This window comes from Pristiophorus japonicus, chromosome 21, assembly GCF_044704955.1.
Source record: "Pristiophorus japonicus isolate sPriJap1 chromosome 21, sPriJap1.hap1, whole genome shotgun sequence".
In the NCBI taxonomy this organism is placed as follows: domain Eukaryota; kingdom Metazoa; phylum Chordata; class Chondrichthyes; family Pristiophoridae; genus Pristiophorus; species Pristiophorus japonicus.
Window position 1 is genome coordinate 34606570 of NC_091997.1, and position 21914 is coordinate 34628483.

A 21914-nucleotide genomic window follows, 5' to 3' on the forward strand; every position below is an offset into this window, starting at 1 on the left:
AATCCTGGCCAAAGACCGCCCTCAGTGGAGGAAGAGCATTCGGGAGGGCGCTGAGCACTTTGTGTCTCGTCGCCAACAGCATGCAGAAATCAAGCACCGACAGCAGATAGAGCGTGCAGCAAACCAGTCACACCCACCCTTTCCCTCAACGACTACTTGTCCCACCTGTGACAGAGGCTGTGGTTCTCGTATTGGACTGTACAGCCACCTAAGAACTCATGTTAAGAGTGGAAGCAAGTCTTCCTCGATTCCGAGGGACTGCCTATGATGATGGGGTTCAAGACCCACTCCGGAGAACTGAGCACAAAAGGCTAGGCTCCCAGCGCAGTATTGAGGGAGTGCCGCATTGTCGGAGGGGCAGTACTGAGGGAGCGCCGCACTGTCGGAGGGGCAGTACTGAGGGAGTGCCGCACTGTCGGAGGGGCAGTACTGAGGGAGTGCCGCACTGTCGGAGGGGCAGTACTGAGGGACGCCGCACTGTCGGAGGGGCATTACTGAGGGACGCTGCACTGTCGGAGGGACATTACTGAGGGACGCTGCACTGTTGGAGGGGCAGTACTGAGGGACGCCGCACTGTCAGAGTGGCAGTACTGAGGGACGCCGCACTGTCGGAGGGGCATTACTGAGGGACGCTGCACTGTCGGAGGGACATTACTGAGGGACGCTGCACTGTTGGAGGGGCAGTACTGAGGGAGTGCCGCACTGTCAGAGTGGCAGTACTGAGGGACGCCGCACTGTCGGAGGAGCAGTACTGAGGGACGGCGCACTGTCGGAGGGGCAGTACTGAGGGAGTGCCGCACTGTCGGAGGGGCAGTACTGAGGGAGTGTGGCACTGTCGAAGGGGCAGTACTGAGGGAGCACCGCACTGTCGGAGGGGCAGTACTGAGGGAGTGTGGCACTGTCGAAGGGGCAGTACTGAGGGACGCCGCACTGTCGGAGGGGCAGTACTGAGGGACGGCGCACTGTCAGAGGGGCAGTACTGAAGGACGCCGCACTGTTGGAGGGGCAGTACTGAGGGAGTGCCGCACTGTCAGAGTGGCAGTACTGAGGGACGCCGCACTGTCGGAGGAGCAGTACTGAAGGACGCCGCACTGTCGGAGGGGCAGTACTGAGGGACGCCGCACTGTTGGAGGGGCAGTACTGAGGGAGTGCCGCACTGTCGAAGGGGCAGTACTGAAGGACGCCGCACTGTCGGAGGGGCAGTACTGAGGGACGGCGCACTGTCGGAGGTGCCTACTTTCGGATGAGACGTTAAATCAAACCCTACCTGCCCTCTCAGAGTAGATGTAAAAGATCCCACGGCCACTATTTCAAGGAAGAGCGGAGGGGGTTGGCGGGGGGGGGTGGGGAGCGTTGGTGGTCCAGGGTATTTACTGGGAGAATCACACCGTCCTGGGGTCCAGCAATGATCGGAGTTCCCCATCCATGGTCTGTGTTTATTGTCCCTTGCTGCAGTGGGACAGAGAGTAAATTCCCGGAGAATCTGCGATCCTGCATCGGGTTGAAGTAGAAGGCAGGAAGAACCTCTGATGAGATCACAGTCTTTTATTATCAGTGGTTACAAGGTACAACAGTAATTACACAATATAAATCATTGGATGTGAAACACTTGGCACTGTTTCTGAATGGCAGGGTTTAATATGAGCATAAAGGTACAATTTTACAGTATCACAGTGGTCACCACAAAATTTCAGTGGAAGGTCACATCACGGTATCCAGCCAACAAATAAAAGCAAAATACTGCGGAAATCTGACATAAAAACAGAAAATGCTGAAAACATTCAGGCAGCATCTGGGGCGAGAGAAACAGAGTTAACGTTTCGGGTCGATGACCTTTCGTCAGAGTGTGTCTCCAGCAGTTTCTGTTTTTATTTCACAACAGGAACAGCCTCTCCTTTCACATGTTTGAATTTTTCTTTTCTCAGGAGTGGGATTTGAACTGATGTTCTCACTGGGATTAATTAGACCAGGCCGCTGGATTACTAGTCCAGCAAAATAAACACCACACAACACTCCCTGTACCCCTGTTTAACTCGAATCGTCCTGAGATGGGCAATCTCAATGGGGCAACAAAAACCCAAACAAAGAAAGTAAGATGGGAGATTAAGAAAGGCAGATTGACCAGGGGACCTGGATAGGGAACTCACGGGCAGGAATGGAAAACCCCTGCATCCTACAACACGGGTGGCCGGACCACTCACTCACAATGATTCTCACAAACCTTTTACAATTTCCCAAATTAAACTATTTTTTGAACATTTTGTGAATAGAAAAAAAAAATTCAATCTTCATAATAAAATGAATAGGGCAGATACACGGAGGGCATGTCGTGCTAGATAACGGGAACAGACCCTCACAGGGGGCAGTTATTGTATGTGGGACATAGTTAGTGAGGTGACGCAGGGCAGGTGGGGTAACCAATAGAACCCGCCCCCAATCGCAACCCCCACCTCCCGACACCCAGGGGGAGACTGTTCCACACGGGGCAGGCAGTAGGTTGTCCCCGAGGCCGAATGGTCTTTTTTCCACGTTAGACAGCGAGTGGGGCAGGTGGTCCGATATCGGGAGGCCTGGAACTCGAATCTGACCAGTTCCATATCCGCGCAGTTCCCAGAGAGGGGAAGGCGCCGACTGGACAAGGAGCCAGGAACCCCGCCCAGTACCCCCCCCCCGCCAACCTCGGGTTCCCAACTCTGGCTGGACACATTCCTCATCATCATAGGCAGTTCCTCGGAATCGAGGAAGACTTTCTTCCACTCCCAAAGTGAGTTCTTTTGGTGGCTGAACAGTCTAATATGAAAGCCACAGACCCTGTTACAGGTGGGACAGACATTCGTCGGGAGAAGGGGTGGGTGGGGCTGGCTTGCCGCGCGCTCCTTCCGCTGTCTACACTTGACCTCGTCACGCTCTTTACGTTGGGACCCGAAGAGCTCAACGCCCTCCAGGATGCACTTTCTCCATCTCGGTCTTCGGCCAGGGTCTCCCAGGTTCCATCAGTTAGAGGTGGGCGGTCATGTAATGAAACCTCCACATTCCTGGAGATTTCATCACATGACCGCCCACCTCTAACTGCCCTGCCCCCACCTCTCCCACCATTGGTCGCCTGACATGCCCTTTCTCGCGGTGCCCTGCTTCCCCACAGCCAATCAGAACGGGAATAGACTCTTCGTTACCTGATTTGATGATTCCTGGCTGTCAGTCAAACAATCTTTATCCCCCAATCTCAAATATTTTATTATAACTAATAAACAAAACCGTTCAAAGAAAACACTATTTTTTTGAAAGGCCCTCTCTATGATGTTTCTCCCGGGTTTGCTGCCAGCAGTGTGCGCTGGAGATTGATCGTCAATTCCTCGGGACTCCAGGTCAATCCTGCAGGGTTGGTGACCCCCACTCTGAACCAAAAGGCAGTGAGGCTCCTTTTCAGAATGGCAGGCAGTGACAAGTGGGGGTACCACAGGGCTCAGTGCTGGGACCCCAGCTATTTACAATATATGTCAATGATTTAGATGAAGGAATTGAGTGTAATATCTCCAAATTTGGAGATGGCACTAAGCTGGGTGGCAGTGTGAGCTGTGAGGAGGAAGCTAAGAGGCTGCAGGGTGACTTGGACAGGTTAGGTGAGTGGGCAAATGCATGGCAGATGCAGTATAATGAAGATAAATATGAAGTTATCCACTTTGGTGGCAAAAACAGGAAAGCAGAATATTATCTGAATGGTGACAGATTAGGAAAAGGGGAGGTGCAATGAGACCTGGGTGTCATGGTACTTCCGTCATTGAAGGTTGGCATGCAGGTACAGCAGGTGGTGAAGAAGGCAAATGGCATGTTGGCATTTATAGCGAGAGGATTTGAGTATAAGAGCAGGGAGGTCTTACTGCAGTTGTACAGGGCCTTGGTGAGGCCACACCTTGAATATTGTGTACAGTTTTGGTCTCCTAATCTGAGGAAGGACATTCTTGCTATTGAGGGAGTGCAGCGAAGATTCACCAGACTGAATCCCGGGATGGCAGGACTGACATATGAAGAAAGACTGGATCGACTAGGCTTATATTCACTGGAATTTAGAAGAATAAGAGGGGATTTCATAGAAACATAAAATTCTGATGGGATTGGACAGATTAGATGAATGTTCCCGATGTTGGGGAAGTCCAGAACCAGGGGTTACAGTCTAAGGATAAGGGGTAAGCCATTTAGGACCAAGATGAGGAGAAACTTCTACACTCAGAGAATTGTGAACCTGTGGAATTCTCTACCACAGAAAGTTGTTGAGGCCAGTTCGTTACATATATTCAAAAGGGAGTTAGATGTGGTCCTTACAACTAAAGGGATCAAGGGGTATGGAGAGAAAGCAGGAATGGGATATTGAAGTTGCATGATCAGCCATGATCATATTGAATGGTGGTGCAAGCTCGAAGGGCCGAATGGCCTACTCCTGCACCTATTTTCTATGTTTCTATGTTTCTAATTTGGAACCTCCTGTCGCCCGGATGTGATCCACAAACCGGGGCGAGGGAACCAGGAGGCTTCCTAATCTCTACGACTCACCGCCCAAACCAGCCATCAGTCGAGCTCTCTCTTGTAAGAAAATCTAACTTCCTCCCCCTCCCCCTTAATCACTAAACAGACCCTCCATCCCAAACAAAAAGGTTGTGGGGGTTGAAGATTTGGCCAAGTGCCGAAGAGGAGGGGTGAAGCCAAACGTGCTGGGGATTCATGGCCGAGGTCCGACTCCTCGAACGCCTGGTCCTTGAGCATCCCCCGATTTGAACCGCTCCACCATTGGCGGCCGTGCCTTCAGCTGCCTGGGCCCCAAGCTCTGGAATTCCCTCCTGTAATGTAAGCACCTGTGAGGATGCTCACAGGTTTGAAGAGCTGTTGCCATCATTTGAAGGGGCTGCTCCTCAAATTCTGGTTGGACTTCAGTCCCACGCTCCTGATCTTTGGGCATCCTGTGCGAAGGGGAGCGGGCAGGTCGGAAGGCCTCTTCGTGGGCCTGCTCCTGGGCATGGCCAAGGTGGCTATTAACTGGTCCAGGCAGTGGGCGGTCAAGGTGGTCGATCAGCCTGACTGCCTGCCTCTCTTCCGCGGTTACATCCAAGCCATGGTGGCCCTGGAGATGGAGCATGCAGTGTCCACCGGTACGCTCATGGCCTTCCGCGAGAGGTGGGCGCCGGAGGGACTGGAGTGCATCATCACCCCCGGCAACCGAATTTTAATTTGATCTGTTAGTGTCTAAAGTTTAATTTGTTCATTTGTTGGTTTTGGTGCCCCTTTAATAAGGGGGAATTTGATTTACAGGTTCAACTAAAATAATTGTAGAGCTGTTGCATTGTGAGTGGCTTAGCCAGTCACGTGATGTTCTCAAGACTCAATAAAACCCCAGTCAGTTGGGTCTAGGTCATCCACGATGAGGTATGCAGTTGTGAGCCTGTTGGATGTAGTGTGATTGTTAAACCTTTCTTAACAAACCAACTAGTTCTTAATAGCAATGTGTTGCTATGAATTTTTAAGCAAAGAACCCATGAAGCAAACACATTACACCTCCCTAAACCTCTTCGCATTTAAGTCGTTCCTTAAAATGTAAATATTTTCTTTATGAGGCTCGGTGTTAAATTTCTGTCTGATAATCTCTTCCTGTGAAGCGCCTTGGGACCATTTTAACTATGTTAAAGGCGCTATATAAATGCATGTTGTAGTTGGACCACCATAGAGCCCTCATTGATTGTATCGGATAAGAACATAAGAACATGAGTAGGCCATCTAGCCCCTCGAGCCTGCTCCGCCATTCAAAAAGATCATGGCTGATCTGGCCGTGGACTCAGCTCCACTTACCCGCCCGCTCCCCATAACCCTTAATTCCCTTATTGGTTAAAAATCTATCGATCTGTGATTTGAATACATTCAATGAGCTAGCCTCAACTGCTTCCTTGGACAGAGAATTCCACAGATTCACAACCCTCTGGGAGAAGAAATTCCTTCTCAACTCGGTTTTAATTTGGCTCCCCCGTATTTTGAGGCTGTGCCCCCTAGTTCTAGTCTCCCCTACCAGTGGAAACAACCTCTCTGCCTCTATCTTGTCTATCCCTTTCATTATTTTTAATGTTTCTATAAGATCACCCCTCATCCTTCTGAACTCCAACGAGTAAAGATCCAGTCTACTCAATCTATCATCATAAGGTAACCCCCTCATCTCCGGAATCAGCCTAGTGAATCGTCTCTGTACCCCCTCCAAGGCTAGTATACCCTTCCTTAAGTAAGGTGACCAAAACTGCACGCAGTACTCCAGGTGCGGCCTCACCAATACCCTGTACAGTTGCAGCAGGACCTCCCTGCTTTTGTACTCCATCCCTCTCGCAATGAAGGCCAACATTCCATTCGCCTTCCTGATTACCTGCTGCACCTGCAAACTAACTTTTTGGGATTCATGCACAAGGACCCTAAAAGAGTTTCATGCACAAGGACCCCCAGGTCCCTCTGCACCGCAGCATGTTGTAATTTCTCCCCATTCAAATAATATTCCCTTTTACTGTTTTTTTTCCCAAGGTGAATGACCTCACATTTTCCGACATTGTATTCCATCTGCCAAACCTTAGCCCATTCGCTTAACCTATCTAAATCTCTTTGCAGCCTCTCGGTGTCCTCTACACAACCCGCTTTCCCACTAATCTTTGTGTCATCTGCAAATTTTGTAACACTACACTCTGTCCCCTCTTCCAGGTCATCTATGTATATTGTAAACAGTTGTGGTATCAGCACCGATCCCTGTGGCACACCACTAACCACCGATTTCCAACCCGAAAAGGACCCATTTATCCCCACTCTCTGCTTTCTGTTAGCCAGCCAATTCTCGATAAATGCTAATACATTTCCTCTGACTCCGCGTACCTTTATCTTCTGCAGTAACCTTTTGTGTGGCACCTTATCGAATGCCTTTTGGAAATCTAAATACACCACATCCATCGGTACACCTCTATCCACCATGCTCGTTATATCCTCAAAGAATTCCAGTAAATTAGTTAAACATGATTTCCCCTTCATGAATCCATGTGAATAAGAAGATAGTTGCCCGGGATAGCCTGCATTATCCGCCATAACGGAGGGCCCTCCCCCGCACTCGAATAATCGAGTATCGAAATGGTCCAGCAACAGATGAAGTGATGTCATCTTTCTCGGAGCAAGGCTGGTGTTGGTCAGTCAGGCGGTGGTTGCTGGATTGTGTAACTGGGCTGCGTCTACCAAAATTCCCCGGGCCCCTCGGGAAGGTGGATAACTATTGTGCGGGTCCAAGGACCGAAGATTAAAAATGCAAGCGATTGTCCAGGGATGGGGTGGGCTGGAAGGTCTGTTCCTATCGCGTCACCTTATTCCAACAGACAATTTAATGTGAAACGTGTCAGTGCTTGAAGAATTTGAAAGAGAAATCCATTATTCTCTGACTGGAATGAGTAGTTTGAAGACTGAGTTTCGATGGCAGTGACAGTTGTCACGGTGATAGTCTCTTATACACCCAATCACCTTCAGCCTTGTGAATCATGGAAGGTTCTCGATCTTGCCCCTCCTGCAAACGCTGGAACAGGATTCGGTCGTGCAGACGGTTGGTCTGTCCTTGCCAGAACTCAATAGTGTTGGGCTCCAGGAGGTAACCGCCCCTTCAAAACAACAGCATACGTAGAATTACATCGCGTGTACAGCCCAGAAACAGGCCATTCGGCCCCCACGGGTCCGTGCCGGGGTTTATGCTCCACACCAGCCCCCTTCCACCCCTCTCCATCTCACCCTATCACCATATCCCTCTATTCCTTTCTCCCTCGTGTGTTTATCTAGCCTCCCCTTAAATACATCTCTGTTATTCATCTCAACCCCTCCCTGAGGCAGCAAGTTCCACATTCATAGAAGAATAGAATCATAGAAATTTACAGCACGGAAGGAGGCCATTCGGCCCATCGTGTCCGCGCCGGCCGACAAAGAGCCATCCAGCCTAATCCTACTTTCCAGTTCTTGGTCCGTAGCCCTGCAGGTTACAGCACTTCAAGTGCACATCCAAATACTTTTTAAATGTGGTGAGGGTTTCTGCCTCTACCACCCTTTCAGGCAGTGAGTTCCAGACCCCCACCACCCTCTGTGTGAAAAAAACTCCTCTCTGACCACTCTCTAGGTAAAGACGTTTCTCCTGAATTCTTGATTGGATTTATTAGTGACGTCCATGTCTAAATGCACTGGCGTATGCGAAAAAATTCTGCTCGAACGTTAGAGGTCAAAGTTCAGGCTCATGACCCCTCCCTATCTCTGTAACATGGGACCAGACTGGGTAAGGACGGCAGATTTCCTTCCCTAGAGGGACATTGGTCAACCAGTTGGGCTTTTATGACACCCCAACAGCTTCATGGTCACTTTTACTGGCTTATAGTTCCAGATTTATATTAGCTGAATTCTCAGACTGCCGTGGTCATGTTCTCTAGGTTTACCAGTCCAGTAATATAATCACTACACTGACCGTGCCCCCAGAAGGGAAGGGCTTGCTCGGTCAGCTCTCAGTCATCACTCACCAGTACTCAGGCATCGGTACCTCCCTCTCTTTGTACAGCTCCTCTAGTTGGGCGTTCTTCTTCCTTAGAAACTGGGAAGAGGACAGCAATAAGTGGATGTCACACTGGGGGAACCGTAAAGCTTGGGCCAGACGCCGTCCGGAGTAACCGTGTCCAGTTCTGAGCCCCACCCCTCAGGGAGGATATATTCACCAGAATGGTACTGGGGCTGAAAGGGTTAAATTCTGAAAGCAGATTACACAGAGTAGTTCCTCGAGTGTAGAAGATTAAGAGGGCGATCTAATTGAAGTGTTTAAAATGATTAAAGAATTCGATAGGGTAGAGAGAGAAACTATTCCCTCTGATGGGGAGAGTCCAGAACAAGGGGGCATCACCTTAAAATTAGAGCCAGGCCATTCAGGGTGATGTCAGGAAGCGTTTCTTCACACAAAGGGCAGTGGGAATCTGAAACTCTCCCCCCAAAAAAGTTGTTGAGGCTCGGGGGGTCAATTGAAAATTGCAAATCTGAGATTGATAGATTTTTGTTGGGCGAGGGTATTAAGGGTCACGGAACCAAGGCGGGTAGATGGAGTTAAGGTACAGATCAGCCGTGATCTGATTGAATGGCGGAACAGGCTCGAAGAGCCGAATGGCCTCCTCCTGTTCCGATCTTCACTTGCTGCCTTGTTGTGGTGAGAGGATGGGGGAACGCTCCGCAGATTTAGTTTGAAAGATTCCCCTGTGTCTTGGACATGGTGTGCCCAGCAATGTCGAACCACGCGAGGCATCACGACTGCCCCTGAGCCCGTTCTTACCCCATGTCACTCATGCACTTTCCCGGGGGAGGGCTGGGGTTGAACTCAACCAGGAATACTGGCTAACTTTTCCTGCTCCACACTCAGGTGCTGAGGCCAATTGTAGCGCCCCCTGCTGCTGCTCAGCTAACACTACAGACCGGGGACCTTCCTCGTCAAGGCTCGTTATGACACTGGGTGGGGCATTTACCAACCGAGTCATCATGGTTGGGGGGGGGAGGGGGGAGGTGAATAAGGTGGGGACACACTAATATAATTGGCCTATACACAGTAAATCACATGAAAATCAAACAGCCCCATCAAAACCACAAATCACTGCCCAACCCTCCCTCAGGGAAATTATTTAATAACTAGTTAAGCTATCATCAGCTACACGACAAGAACACGATACAGAGACACGCAAGGGGTGGGGGAATTGATCAGGGTTGCTGCTTCTGATTGCTGTCCAGTGACTCTTGATGCAGAGCACATGTGTGCGTGCATGACTGTGTGTGTGTGTGTGTGAGAGCTGGCGAGCGTGTTACAGCGTGAGTCCGTGTGCACGTGAGTGGAAGAGCATAATTACGTGCAAGTGTGTGTGAGTGTGTGCATGTGTGATGGCAGGAGAGGCCAGGTCAGCTTTGGTTGTGATGCACCCTGCAGTGGGATAGCCCGATGACAATCACTGTCTTGGCTTCTACAGGAAAGCCGGTCCGAGGGGGAGGGTCTGCGGGGGGTGGGGGGTGGCATCTGTCAGCTCCAGGGGAAGAGAGGGAAAAACAGAGACTTTTTTGGGGAAATGACAATAAGTGACTGAATTTATAGAATACTCAGCTCGGTTATTCATTAAGCTCACATTCTTCCTGCACAGGGCCCTAGGCTGGTAAAATATAAGCCGTCTCCTTGGCAACGGCACATTCCCACTCTTGCAAAAAGTGCAAGATGCGAGGGAGATGACGGGAAAGGTTTCTGCACAGTGACTGTGGCCACTGAGCTGGGAGCTCGGCACGGGCTGGAGTGAAGAAATGATCCACAGGCCATGATCGGGCGGGTGGTGCGAGGGGCCGATGAGATGGGTGGGGGGGGGGACTCGATGGGTGACTGTGGAGCAACAGACCCGGGGTGAATGGTTGAGCTGTGAGGGTGCTGAAAATTCTGAGGTTTTGCTCCATTCCCTTTGGCAATCAGGAACCGTTTATACAAAACTTCAACCCAGGAGATGCAATGGGATTTGGGCTGTGGGAGGAGATTCAATGGGTGGGTGGGTGGAGTCAGTGATAGGGGAGTGTGTCCATGGGCTGTGGGAGGAGATTCAATGAGTGGGTGGGTGGAGTCAGTGATAGGGGAGAGTGTCCATGGGCTGTGGGAGGGATTGGTTGTATGGCCTTTACTAGCTCCATGCTTTCCTCTGTTACACCCACCGTAACCGAGGCCCATGCGGTTCTGTGCACACACCTCTCTGTCCGGGATCACCGTGCTCTGACGGCTAATCGCGGCACCAATCTGGCTGCTCTTGGGCCGGGAATGGAAGTACTCCTCGGAATCCTTGTCTGGTAATCTTGCCACACGCCCTTCTATACGCACCTAAGGAGAGTGAGTATTCGTGGTCAGTCTCTCTGCCCAATTGACGTACCGGCAAGTGGAACAGGACCACAGAGGCAGCAACATGCTCAACATATTATAAACAGGATACAGAGGCACTGGAGAGGGTGCAGAGAAGATTTACAAAGATGATACCAGGAATGCGAGGGTATACATATTAGGAAAGGGTGAACAGGCTAGGTCTCTTTCCCTTCAAAAGAGAAGGCTGAGGGATGACCTAATAGAGGTCTTTAAAATGCTGAAAGGTTTTGATAGAGTGGATACAGAGAGAATGTTTCCACTTGTGGGGAAGAGCAAAACTAGAGGCCATCAATATAAGATAGTCACCAAGCAATCCAATGGGGAATTCAGGAGAAACCTCTTTACCCAGAGAGTGGTGAGAATGTGGAACTTACTGCCACAGGGAGTGGTTGAGGCGAATAGTATCGATGGATTTAAGGAGAGGCTGGACAAGCATATGGGGGAGAAGGGAATAGAGGGTTATGCTGATAGAGTTAGATGAGGAAAGACGGGAGGAGGCTCGAGTGGAGCATAAATGTCGGCATGGACTGGTTGGGCCGAATGGCCTGTTTCTGTTCCGTATCCTGTGTAAATTAAAAAGAAAACATCACACTGAGCATGCTCCGTGGGGTCCAGGATCCAGCTCGGGTGGGGGGAGCAGCGGATGGTTGACTGGATAGACATCAGGACCAGGATCCTTGGCTGATTTTGTTCCCTGCTCTAACACAGTGGGGCGGTTGTAGCGCCTCCTACTGGTGTGAGCAGCTAGGGTGTCAGCATTGACTCGGTGGGCAGCACTCTCGCCTTTGTGTCAGAAGGTCGTGGGTTCAAGCCCCACTCCAGTACTTAGGTATATAATTGGTTCCGATGTGTTTTGGGGCGCCTTGAGGAAATGAAAGGCATTATATCAATGCACGTTCATTCTGTCAGACACAATTAGTGAGAATTAAATGCGGGAGTGAAAGAAAGGTACATTTAAAAAATGAATAAATATGTAAATGAGAACGTACTTGCCTATTAAGGGCCTCCCAGTAAAAGACGATTGCTGCAACTGGATTGGTTTCCTGGAGAAAGACAGCAATATTAGCATGTTGTGCAGTCCTGGCCTAAATTAACTGTGATTGATGATGAATAAATGATGGTGAGGTGTGACTGAGTGTTATACTGAGGGCGAGGTTTAAGAAAGAAAGACTTGCAAAGCTTTTCACGACCACCAGATGTCCCAAAGCGCTTCACAGCCAATGAAATGCCCCAGCAGGCCACTCAGTCACCACACGGACTGCAGCGGTTCAAGAAGGCGGCTCACCACCACCTTCTCAAGAGGCAATTAGGGATGGGCAATAAATACCAGCCTTGCCAGCAACGCCCACATCCCAGGATGAATTTTAAAAAATGACTTTTTGAATTGTAGAACCTGTTGTAATATGGGAAATGCGTCAGCCAATCTGCGCACAGCAAGCTCCCACAAACAACAATGAGATAAATGTGTTATAACGAGGTGAGGTTTAGAGAGTTGAGAATGAGGCTTGCGATTTGCAATTGGTACACAGCTGACCAATTGAGCACCTACTCACCAGCTCCTTGCCCTTCCTGCTCTCATAGTTTGTGTAGAATCTGAAGCCATCGGGCCCAAACCCTTTCAGAAGCAGCATTCGAGCAGACGGCCTTCCGTCCCTAGAAAAGACACAGAAACAGAGAACCTGAAATAACTAAAACCCGCTTTGAAATCCCATCGTGAATTCTATCCCTTCTCCAACTAATTACAACGTCGGTTTCTCAGTCAATCGAACAACACGTGGCTGAGGATTCACACCATCGTGCTATAATTGTGTTTGGCTTTGCCCTATCATCAAACTCCCACTGATCAAACGGTAAACCCATCACGGCTCATTAGCGGTTAATATGGTACGGTAGCAGAGTGGTTACATTACTGGGCCAGTAATCCTGAGGCCTGCACTAGTGATCTGAGACAAGAGTTCAAATTCCACCATGGCAGCTGGGGAATTTAAATTCAGTTAATTAAATAAATCTGGAATAAAAAGCTGGAGTCAGTAATGGTGACTAATGTCCTTCAGGGAAGGAAATCTGCCGGCCTTATCTGGTCTGGGCCTATATGTGACTCCAGACCCACAATGTGGTTGACTCTTAACTGCCCTCAGAAATGGCGGCTCACCACCACCTTCTTGAGGGCAATTAAAGACAGGCAATAAATAACTGAGTTGTTACAGAGTATTCACAGGCCATTCGGCCCCCACAGGTCCGTGCCGGGGTTTATGCTCCACACCAGCCCCCCTCCCACCCCTCTCCATCTCACCCCATCACCATACCCTTCTATTCCTTTCTCCCCCATGTGTTTATCCAGCCTCCCCTTAAATCGATACTATTCGCCTCAACCCCTCCCTGTGGCAGCGAGTTCCACATTCTCACCACTCTCTGGGGAAAGAAGTTTCTCCTGAATTCCCCTTTGGATTTATCAGTGACTATCTTATATTGATGACCCCGAGTTCTGGTCTCCCCCACAACTGGAAACATCGTCTCTACGTCCACCCTATCGAACCTCTTCATAATTTTAAAGACCTGGATCAGGTCGCCCCTCAGCCTTCTCTGATCTAGAGAAAAGAGCCCCAGCCGGTTCAGCCTTTCCTGGAATCATCCTTGTAAATCTTTTTCCCGCTCTCCTCTATATCCTTTTTTATAATATGGAGACCAGAGCTGTGCACAGTACTCCAAGTGTGGTCTAACTAAGGTTCACATAACCTCTATAGCACAGAAATAGGGCATTCGGGCCAGCTGGTCTATGCCTGTGTTTATGCTCCATACAACCTCCTCCCACCTTGCCCCACTGCCGTATCCCCCTACTTCCCCTGAGAGAATCAAAGGATATGGGGATCACACGGGAAAGTGGGGTTGAGGTAAAGATCGGCCATGGTCTTATTGAATGGCGGAGCAGGCTCAAAGGGCCGAATGGCCCATTCCTGCTCCTAATTCATGTTCTAATGTCCTCTGTTAGTAATGGACCCCATTATTGCACAGGTTTGACATTTCTCTTTGACCCATATTTTAATGTTAACCTCAATGAATTTAACTAGCGGACAAGGAGCTTTCTCATCAACACTGTAACACCGTGCCACTATACCGTCTTTCGGTAGGGTGGGGGACCCATGCACTTTCCAACGTTAATTCTACTTCAGGCCTTTTGGTGAATGTTTGTCGACACTGCCTTAGTTCCAGCGAGGAGATTGGCGCAAGAGGTTACCTGGCACGGGTGATTACCTGCCGCTCATGGTTACTTGGCGCTCGTGGTTACCTGTCGCGGGTGGTTACCTGCCGCTCATGGTTACCTGGCGCGGGAGGTTACCTGGCGCGGGAGGTTACCTGGCGTGGGAGGTTACCTGGCACGGGAGGTTACCTGGCGTGGGAGATTACCTGGCGTGGGAGGTTACCTGGTTCGGGAGATTACCTGGCTCAGGAGGTTACCTGACTCGGGAGGTTACCTGGTGCGGGAGGTTACCTGGCGTGGGAGGTTACCTGGTGCGGGAGGTTACCTGGTGTGGGAGATTACCTGGTGCGGGTGGTTACCTGGCTCAGAAGGTTACCTGAATCGGGAGGTTACCTGGTGCGGGAGGTTACCTGGCGTGGGAGGTTACCTGGTGCTGGAGGTTACCTGGTGCGGGAGGTTACCTGGTGCAAGAGGTTACCTGGTGTGGGAGGTTACCTGGTGTGGGAGGTTACCTGGTGCAAGAGGTTACCTGGTGTGGGAGGTTACCTGGCGTGGGAGGTTACCTGGTGCGGGAGGTTATCTGGTGCGGGAGGTTACCTGGCGTGGGAGGTTACCTGGTGTGGGAGGTTACCTGGTGCTGGAGGTTACCTGGTGTGGGAGGTTACCTGGTGCTGGAGGTTACCTGGCTCGGGAGGTTACCTGGTGCGGGTGGTTACCTGGCTCGGGAGGTTACCTGGTGCGGGAGGTTACCTGGTGCTGGAGGTTACCTGGTGTGGGAGGTTACCTGGTGCTGGAGGTTACCTGGTGCTGGAGGTTACCTGGTGCTGGAGGTTACCTGGTGCTGGAGGTTACCTGGTGTGGGAGGTTACCTGGTGCGGGAGGTTACCTGGTGTGGGAGGTTACCTGGTGCTGGAGGTTACCTGGTGTGGGAGGTTACCTGGTGTGGGAGGTTACCTGGTGCGGGAGGTTACCTGGTGCTGGAGGTTACCTGGCTCGGGAGGTTACCTGACTCGGGAGGTTATCTGGTGTGGGAGGTTACCTGGTGCGGGAGGTTACCTGGTGCTGGAGGTTACCTGGCTCGGGAGGTTACCTGGTGCGGGTGGTTACCTGGCTCGGGAGGTTACCTGACTCGGGAGGTTACCTGGTGTGGGAGGTTACCTGGTGCGGGAGGTTACCTGGTGCTGGAGGTTACCTGACTCGGGAGGTTACCTGGTGCGAGAGGTTACCTGGTGTGGGAGGTTACCTGGTGCTGGAGGTTACCTGGCTCGGGAGGTTACCTGGTGCGGATGGTTACCTGGCTCGGGAGGTTACCTGACTCGGGAGGTTACCTGGTGTGGGAGGTTACCTGGTGCGGGAGGTTACCTGGTGCTGGAGGTTACCTGGTGTGGGAGGTTACCTGGTGCTGGAGGTTACCTGGTGCGAGAGGTTACCTGGTGCTGGAGGTTACCTGGTTCTGGAAGTTATCTGGTGCTGGAGGTTACATAGAAACATAGAAAATAGATGCAGGAGTAGGCCATTCAGCACTTCGAGCCTGCACCACCATTCAATAAGATCGTGTCTGATCATTCCCTCAGTACCCCTTTCCTGCTTTCTCTCCATACCCCTTGATCCCTTTAGCTGTGAGGGCCATATCTAACTCCCTCTTAAATATATCCAATAATATATGGCGCTCGTGGTTACTTGCCGCTTGTGGTTACCTGGCGCTTGTGGTTACCTGGTGCTTGTGGTTACCTGGCGCGGGAGGTTACCTGGTGCTGGTGGCGAGGCACATGGCATTAGCCTCCCGGATAGACGGGCATGTCGTGGCCGCTTCGAACCAGTCAGCAAACTGCTTCATGGGGTCCAGAGAAACCAGCTGATTCTCTTCAAAAGCCTGGCAACAAAGACAGAGAGGAATATAAACACACAGACACACCGAGGCAGCAGCAGGTGTACTTTGCAAAGGTTTATTTGGTGCGGGTTGTGGGTGACCTTGGTGAGGTTACTCTTACTGGCAGTCCCTGAGAAGGTGGCGATGGGGCAGCTCCTATCTCCGGGCGTACGCGCATGTACATACTTGCAAACTCTGCAGAGACAAGTCATTTATCACTATTGCCATGTAATTATATAGATTTTTCGACAGCACCTCACAAACCCGCGACCTCTAGAAGGACAAGGGCAGCAGGTGCCTGGGAACACCACCACCTCCACGTTCCCCTCCAAGACTTTGATATCATAATGTATTTGCTTCATGGGTTCTTTGCTTAAGAATTCATCGCAACACATTGCTATTAAGAACTTGTTGGTTTATTAGCAAAGATTTAACAATCACACTACACATTACCAGTTCATTCACCAGGCTCACAACCACCTGCCTCATCGTGGATCCCCCGAACCCAACTGGCTGGGGTTTTATTGAGTTTTGTGAACATCGCATGATTGGCTAAGCCACTCACAACGCAACAGCGCTACACACCTGTGAGCATACTCACCGGTGCGTACATTACAGACATACATCGGCCGTTCCTTCATTGTCGCTGGGCCAACATGCTGGAAGCATAGAAACATAGAAACATAGAAAATAGATGCAGGAGTAGGCCATTCGGCCCTTCGAGCCTGCACCGCCATTCGTTAAGATCATGGCTGATATTTCCTTCAGTACCCCTTTCCTGCTTTCTCTCCATACCGCTTGATCCCCTTAACCGTAAGGGCCATATCTAACTCCCTCTTGAATATATCCAATGAACTGGCATCAACAACTCTCTGGGGCAAGGAATTCCACAGGTTAACAACTCTCTGAGTGAAGATGTTTCTCCTCATCTCAGTCCTAAACGGCCTGCCCCTTATCCTAAGACTGTGTCCCCTGGTTCTGGACTTCCCCAACATCAGGAACATTCTTCCCACATCTAGCCTGTCCAGTCCAGTCAGAATCTTATATGTTTCTATGAGATCCCCTCTCATCCTTCTAAACTCCAGTGAATAAAGGCCCAGCCTCCCTTACGGCACTGTGGGAGCATCTTCACCACTGGGGTTGCCATCTCGGGCTGGATGCATCCCTGGAGGTTTCATCCCATTACCGCCTGCTCCTAACCCCAATCTCCCGCCCCCGCTACAGTTCACCCAACATGTCCAACCTCGCCACACAAGACCTTCCCGCGTCAATTGGAAAGTGACAGACTGCCAGTAAAACAAATTATTTCCCAGCTTCAATATTTTTGTAGCTAATAAACAAAATTGTTCAGAGAAAGTTAAGAACAACACCATTTCTTTTTTGCTGGCAGTGTCCTGCAGATTAATCTTTAACTCCCAGAGACTCCGGGCCAGTCCTGGAGGGTTGGCGGCCCTGTTCACCACACGGGCTGCAGCGGTTCAAGAGATGGCCCACCACCAAGTCCTCAAGGGCAACTGGAGGACGGGCAATAAATGCCGGCCTTGCCAGGACGTCTACGTCCCCAGAATGAATATTAACAAAAGACCAATTCGAATTTTTTTTAATGACACACCAGCTCCCCCTAATGGCTCGTTTAGGAAGTGCCTGGATAGGTGTTGTACTGAGCCATTCCAGACAGTAAGGAGCAAAGAAAGAACTTGCCTTTAATCCCTTTCGGGATGTCACAAAGTGCTTCATGTTAAGGGAACAAGAGCTAGTAAAGGAATACATTTTGTATTAAAGAAAGACTTGCATTTATATAGCGCCTTTCACAAAGCACTTTGCAGCCAATTAAATACTTTTGAAGTGCAGTCACTGTTGTAATGTGGGAAACACAGCAGCCAATTTGCACACAGCAAGCTCCCACAAACAGCAATGTGATAATGACCAGATAATCTGTTTTAGTGATGTTGATTGAGGGGTAAATATTTGGCCCCAGGGATAACTCCCCTGCTCTTTTTCGAAATTGTGCCATGGGATCTTATACATCCACCCAAGAATGCAAACAGGACCTTAGTTTAACATCTTATCCGAAAGACGGCACCTCTGACAGTGCAGCACTCCCTCAGTACTACCCCTCTGACAGTGCAGCACTCCCTCAGTACTGCCCCTCCAACAGTGCAGCACTCCCTCAGTACTACCCCTCCCTCAGTACTGCCCCTCCAACAGTGCAGCACTCCCTCAGTACTGCCCCTCCAACAGTGCAGCACTCCCTCAGCACTGCACTGGGAGTGTCAGCCTAGATTTTGTGCTTAAGTTCCTGGAGTGGGACTTGAACCCACAACCTTCTGACTTCAAGGCAAGGATGCTGCCCACTGAGCCGCGACTTAAGGTTAAAGGCCTACAGCTCTAGCTGACAGCTCACTTTACATAGGTCACAAACAGCCCGATCAAGAAGTCACGTTACATATTAATTACATTTAGATCTGGACTTTATCAATGTTTTTGCACAAATCGGAACACAGGAACAGGAGGAGGCCATTCAGCCCCTCAAGGCTGTTCCGACAGTCAGTGAGATCACAGCTGATCTGTTTCTTAAATCCATACGTCCACCTTGGTTCCATATTCTTTAATATTCTTACCCAACAAAAATCTATCAATCTCAGTTTTGACCTTTACAAATGGCCCTAAGCCACAATAAATATCGGGGCGATTAAGTTCCAGATTCCCACTGCCCTTTGTGTGAAGAAGTGCTTCCTGACATCACCCCTGAACGGCCTGCCTCTAATTTTAAGGTGACACCCCCTTGTTCTGGGTTGAAACATACTTGTCTGTAGGTGAGACAAGTTACTGCCTTCTCCACCTTGCTAACCCTAAACACCAGCTAGTTGTACTGGCCTTTGGGACCACCAATGTCAGATTAACAGTCTGGAACTTCTGGGTGAGAGCTGGTGTCAATTGCATCAAGATCGTGTGAAGCAATGTAGGTAGAATTATATTAAAATGGCAAAATTGTAACATGAGGTTAGGAGATTAAGCAGAAGGAAGGGATCTAGAAAGCTGACCTCAGCGACTGTAATGTGATCTTCTACAGCACTGAATCACCGGGCCAGTAACCGGTGGTTCTGTGTCAGCCGTGGCTCAGTGGGTTGCCTCTGAGTCAGAAAGTCGTGGGTTCAAGTCCCACTCCAGAGACTTGAGCAAAAAATCTAGGCTGAAGCCCTCAACGCCAATATAGAGGTGCTGTCTTTTGGATGAGACATTAAACTGAGGCACCTTGTTGCCTGCCTCAGCCCAAGTGCTGCTGAAACCCTCATCCATGCCTTTGTAACTTCCAGAGTATTCCAATGCTCTCCTGGCCAGTCTCCATAAACTTGAGTCCATCCAAAACTCTGCTGCCTGTATTCTAACACCCGCTGACCCATCACCCCTGCGCTCGCTGACCTACATTGGCTCCTGGTCAGGCAACGCCACAATTTAAAAATTCTCAACCTGGTTTTCAAATCCCTCCATGACCTCGCCCCTCCCTATCTTTGTAATCTCCTCCAGCCCCACAATCCCCCGAGATGTCTGCGCTCCTCCAATTCTGGCCCCTTGCGCATCCCCCACTTTTTTTGCTCCATTGGTGGCCGTGCCTTCAGTTGCCTGGCCCCCAAGCTCTGGAACTCCTAAACCTGTCCACCTCTCTCTTCTCCTTCAAAACACTTGTTAAAACCTACCTCTTCGACCAAGCTTTTGGTCACCTGTCCTAATATCTCCTTCTGTGGCTCGATGTCAAATTCTGTCTGCTAACACTCCCGTGAAGTGCTTTGGGGTGTTTTAATACGTTAAAAAAAGATTTACAAGAATGATTCCAGGGATGAGGGACTTCAGTTATGGGGATAGACTGGAGAAGCTGGGGCTGTTCTCCTTGGAGCAGAGAAGATTGGGAGGAGATTTGATCGAGGTGTTCAAAATCATGAGGGGTCTGGACAGAGTAGATACAGAGAGACTGTTCCCATTGGTGGAAGGGTCGAGAACCAGAGGACACAGATTTAAGGCAGAAGAACCAAAGGCGACATGAGGAAAAACTTTTTTACGCAGCGAGTGGTTAGGATCTGGAATGCGCTGCCTGAGAGGGTGGTGGAGGCAGACTCAATCGTGGCTTTCAAAAGGGAATTGGATAAGTACCTGAAGGAAAAAAAATTGCAGGTCTACGGGGAAAGGGCGGGGGAGTGGGACTGGCTGAAGTGCTCTTGCAGAGAGCCGCCATGGGCTCGATGGGCTGAATGGCCTCCTCCTATGCTGTGACCGTTCTTATATAAAGGCGCTATATAAATGCAAGTTGTAGTGAGGTGCGGAGGGATTTGTAAATGCGGGCAAGGAGTTTGAAATCGGTGCTTACTGTACAGCCAACAACAATAAGATACAAAGTCAAAGTCATTGCAAGGACTCGCTCTGTATTCATTCATACAGTTGCCTGGGCAGAGGCCTAGAGTGAGTCAGCACTGCCTTCCCCAAACACATAAAACCATTGCAAGCCTGGTTTTAATCGAAGGAATGAAGATAAAATCATATCTGTATCAATTTTACAAACGAAAATGGAGCCCGGGTCAGAATTGCCGCCGTTACACAAGGTGCGGGTAAAGGGGATTTCCAGGAGGAGGCGCTTTCTGTTATTGTTAAAAAGGTGAAACATGATCTAAAACGCAAATATTCCACGTCGTGAGCCCGGCCGATACATTTCACCGGATGGATACATCGCGGCTCAGCCATGGCTACATCGGAGTTGTTACATTTTGCTACTCACTTCCTGGTCGCATTTGTAGCTCTGCCTCATGGCGGCCACGTCGGCAGCAGGGCTGGAGCTGGAGCAGGAGGACATGCTGCAGGGTCTGCGACCTGAGCACGGTCTGTCCCCGCCGATCCACGGGTGCCCGGAACCTCTGATGAAACTGACAGGGAAACTGATCCTTAGGGTGTCAGTTACACGCAACCACATGGCACTCCCAGGCTGGAACTCCGACTGGCTGTGTGTCTCTCTCTCTCACTGCACACACACTGAATCCTCTGCTATAAAATAGTTTCCGATACACTTAGATAAACACCCGCTGTTAAATAACTTATCGCTTGTCAGACTTCAACAATCATCAGTTTTCAGACAATTATTAATATTAATCAGTGAGTGGGATATGGCTGGGTGTGTGGCTCTCAGGCTGCAGGTAATCGATGTGTTACTGTCGCTTGGATGATACACATTCTCGGAGATGTCAATGTGGGGAAGGGCTGGAGGTTTGAACAAGGAAAGGGCGGTCAGAAGGCAGCATTAATCTCGAGCATGCCAGCAAATCTCTGAGTGACTGTTACAAACGGAAATCCTCCCTCGAAAGAAAGACTTGCATTTCTATAGCGTCTTTCAATACCTCAGGAGTTCAGCGCTTTCCAGCCAATGAAGCACTTTTTGAAGTGCAGTCGCTGTTGTAATGTGGGAAACGCAGCAGCCAATTTGCGTACAGCAAGCTCCCACAAACAGCAATGTGATAATGACCAGACAATCTGTTTTAGTGATGTTGGTTGAAGGATAAATATTGGCCCCAGGACACTGGGGAGAACTCCCCTGCTCTTCTTCGAAATAGTGCCATGGGATCTCTTACATACAGACGGGCCTCGGTTTAACGTCTCATCCGAAATACGGCACCTCCAACAGTGCAGCACCGCACTGGAGTGTCAGCCCAGATTTTGCGCTCAAGGCTGGCACTCCAGTACAGTGCTTCGATCCAATATGTTACCAGTCGGTGAGTGGGGAATGGACTGCAGGGAGGAGAAACATTTAATCCCCCCCTGCAGCTGATCAGATTAATTCTCTCCATGTACATAAATCTTTGAAGGCAGCAGGATAAGTTGAGAAGGCTATTAAAAAGCATAGAGGAAAAGCGTTCAAA

The 21914-nt window shown here is 50.0% G+C and overlaps 1 protein-coding gene across 1 annotated transcript; it reads right to left on the reverse strand.

The window, feature by feature from the left end:
• Window positions 1-3078: 3078 nt before the first annotated feature.
• On the reverse strand, window positions 3079-20974 carry pnpo (pyridoxamine 5'-phosphate oxidase). Its single transcript, XM_070864589.1, has 7 exons — window positions 20783-20974; window positions 15893-16017; window positions 12499-12598; window positions 11935-11988; window positions 10778-10906; window positions 8550-8620; window positions 3079-7652 (listed from the first exon to the last, which is right to left on the reverse strand). Exons 1-7 carry the CDS (start codon window positions 20972-20974, stop codon window positions 7487-7489), a joined length of 837 nt encoding a protein of 278 aa, XP_070720690.1. The 3' UTR covers window positions 3079-7486.
• Between the last annotated feature and the right edge of the window lie 940 nt (window positions 20975-21914).

Excerpts from the sequence above, each read along its gene's own strand:
- pnpo (XM_070864589.1), bottom strand. The coding sequence starts at position 20,974 with ATGTGGTTGCGTGTAACTGACACCCTAAGGATCAGTTTCCCTGTCAGT. Across the intron at positions 12,599-15,892 it reads TGCCTCGCCACCAGCACCAG|GGACGGAAGGCCGTCTGCTC; the intron begins GTAACCTCCCGC and ends TGTCTTTTCTAG. Across the intron at positions 8,621-10,777 it reads CGGTGATCCCGGACAGAGAG|TTTCTAAGGAAGAAGAACGC; the intron begins GTGTGTGCACAG and ends TCCTCTTCCCAG.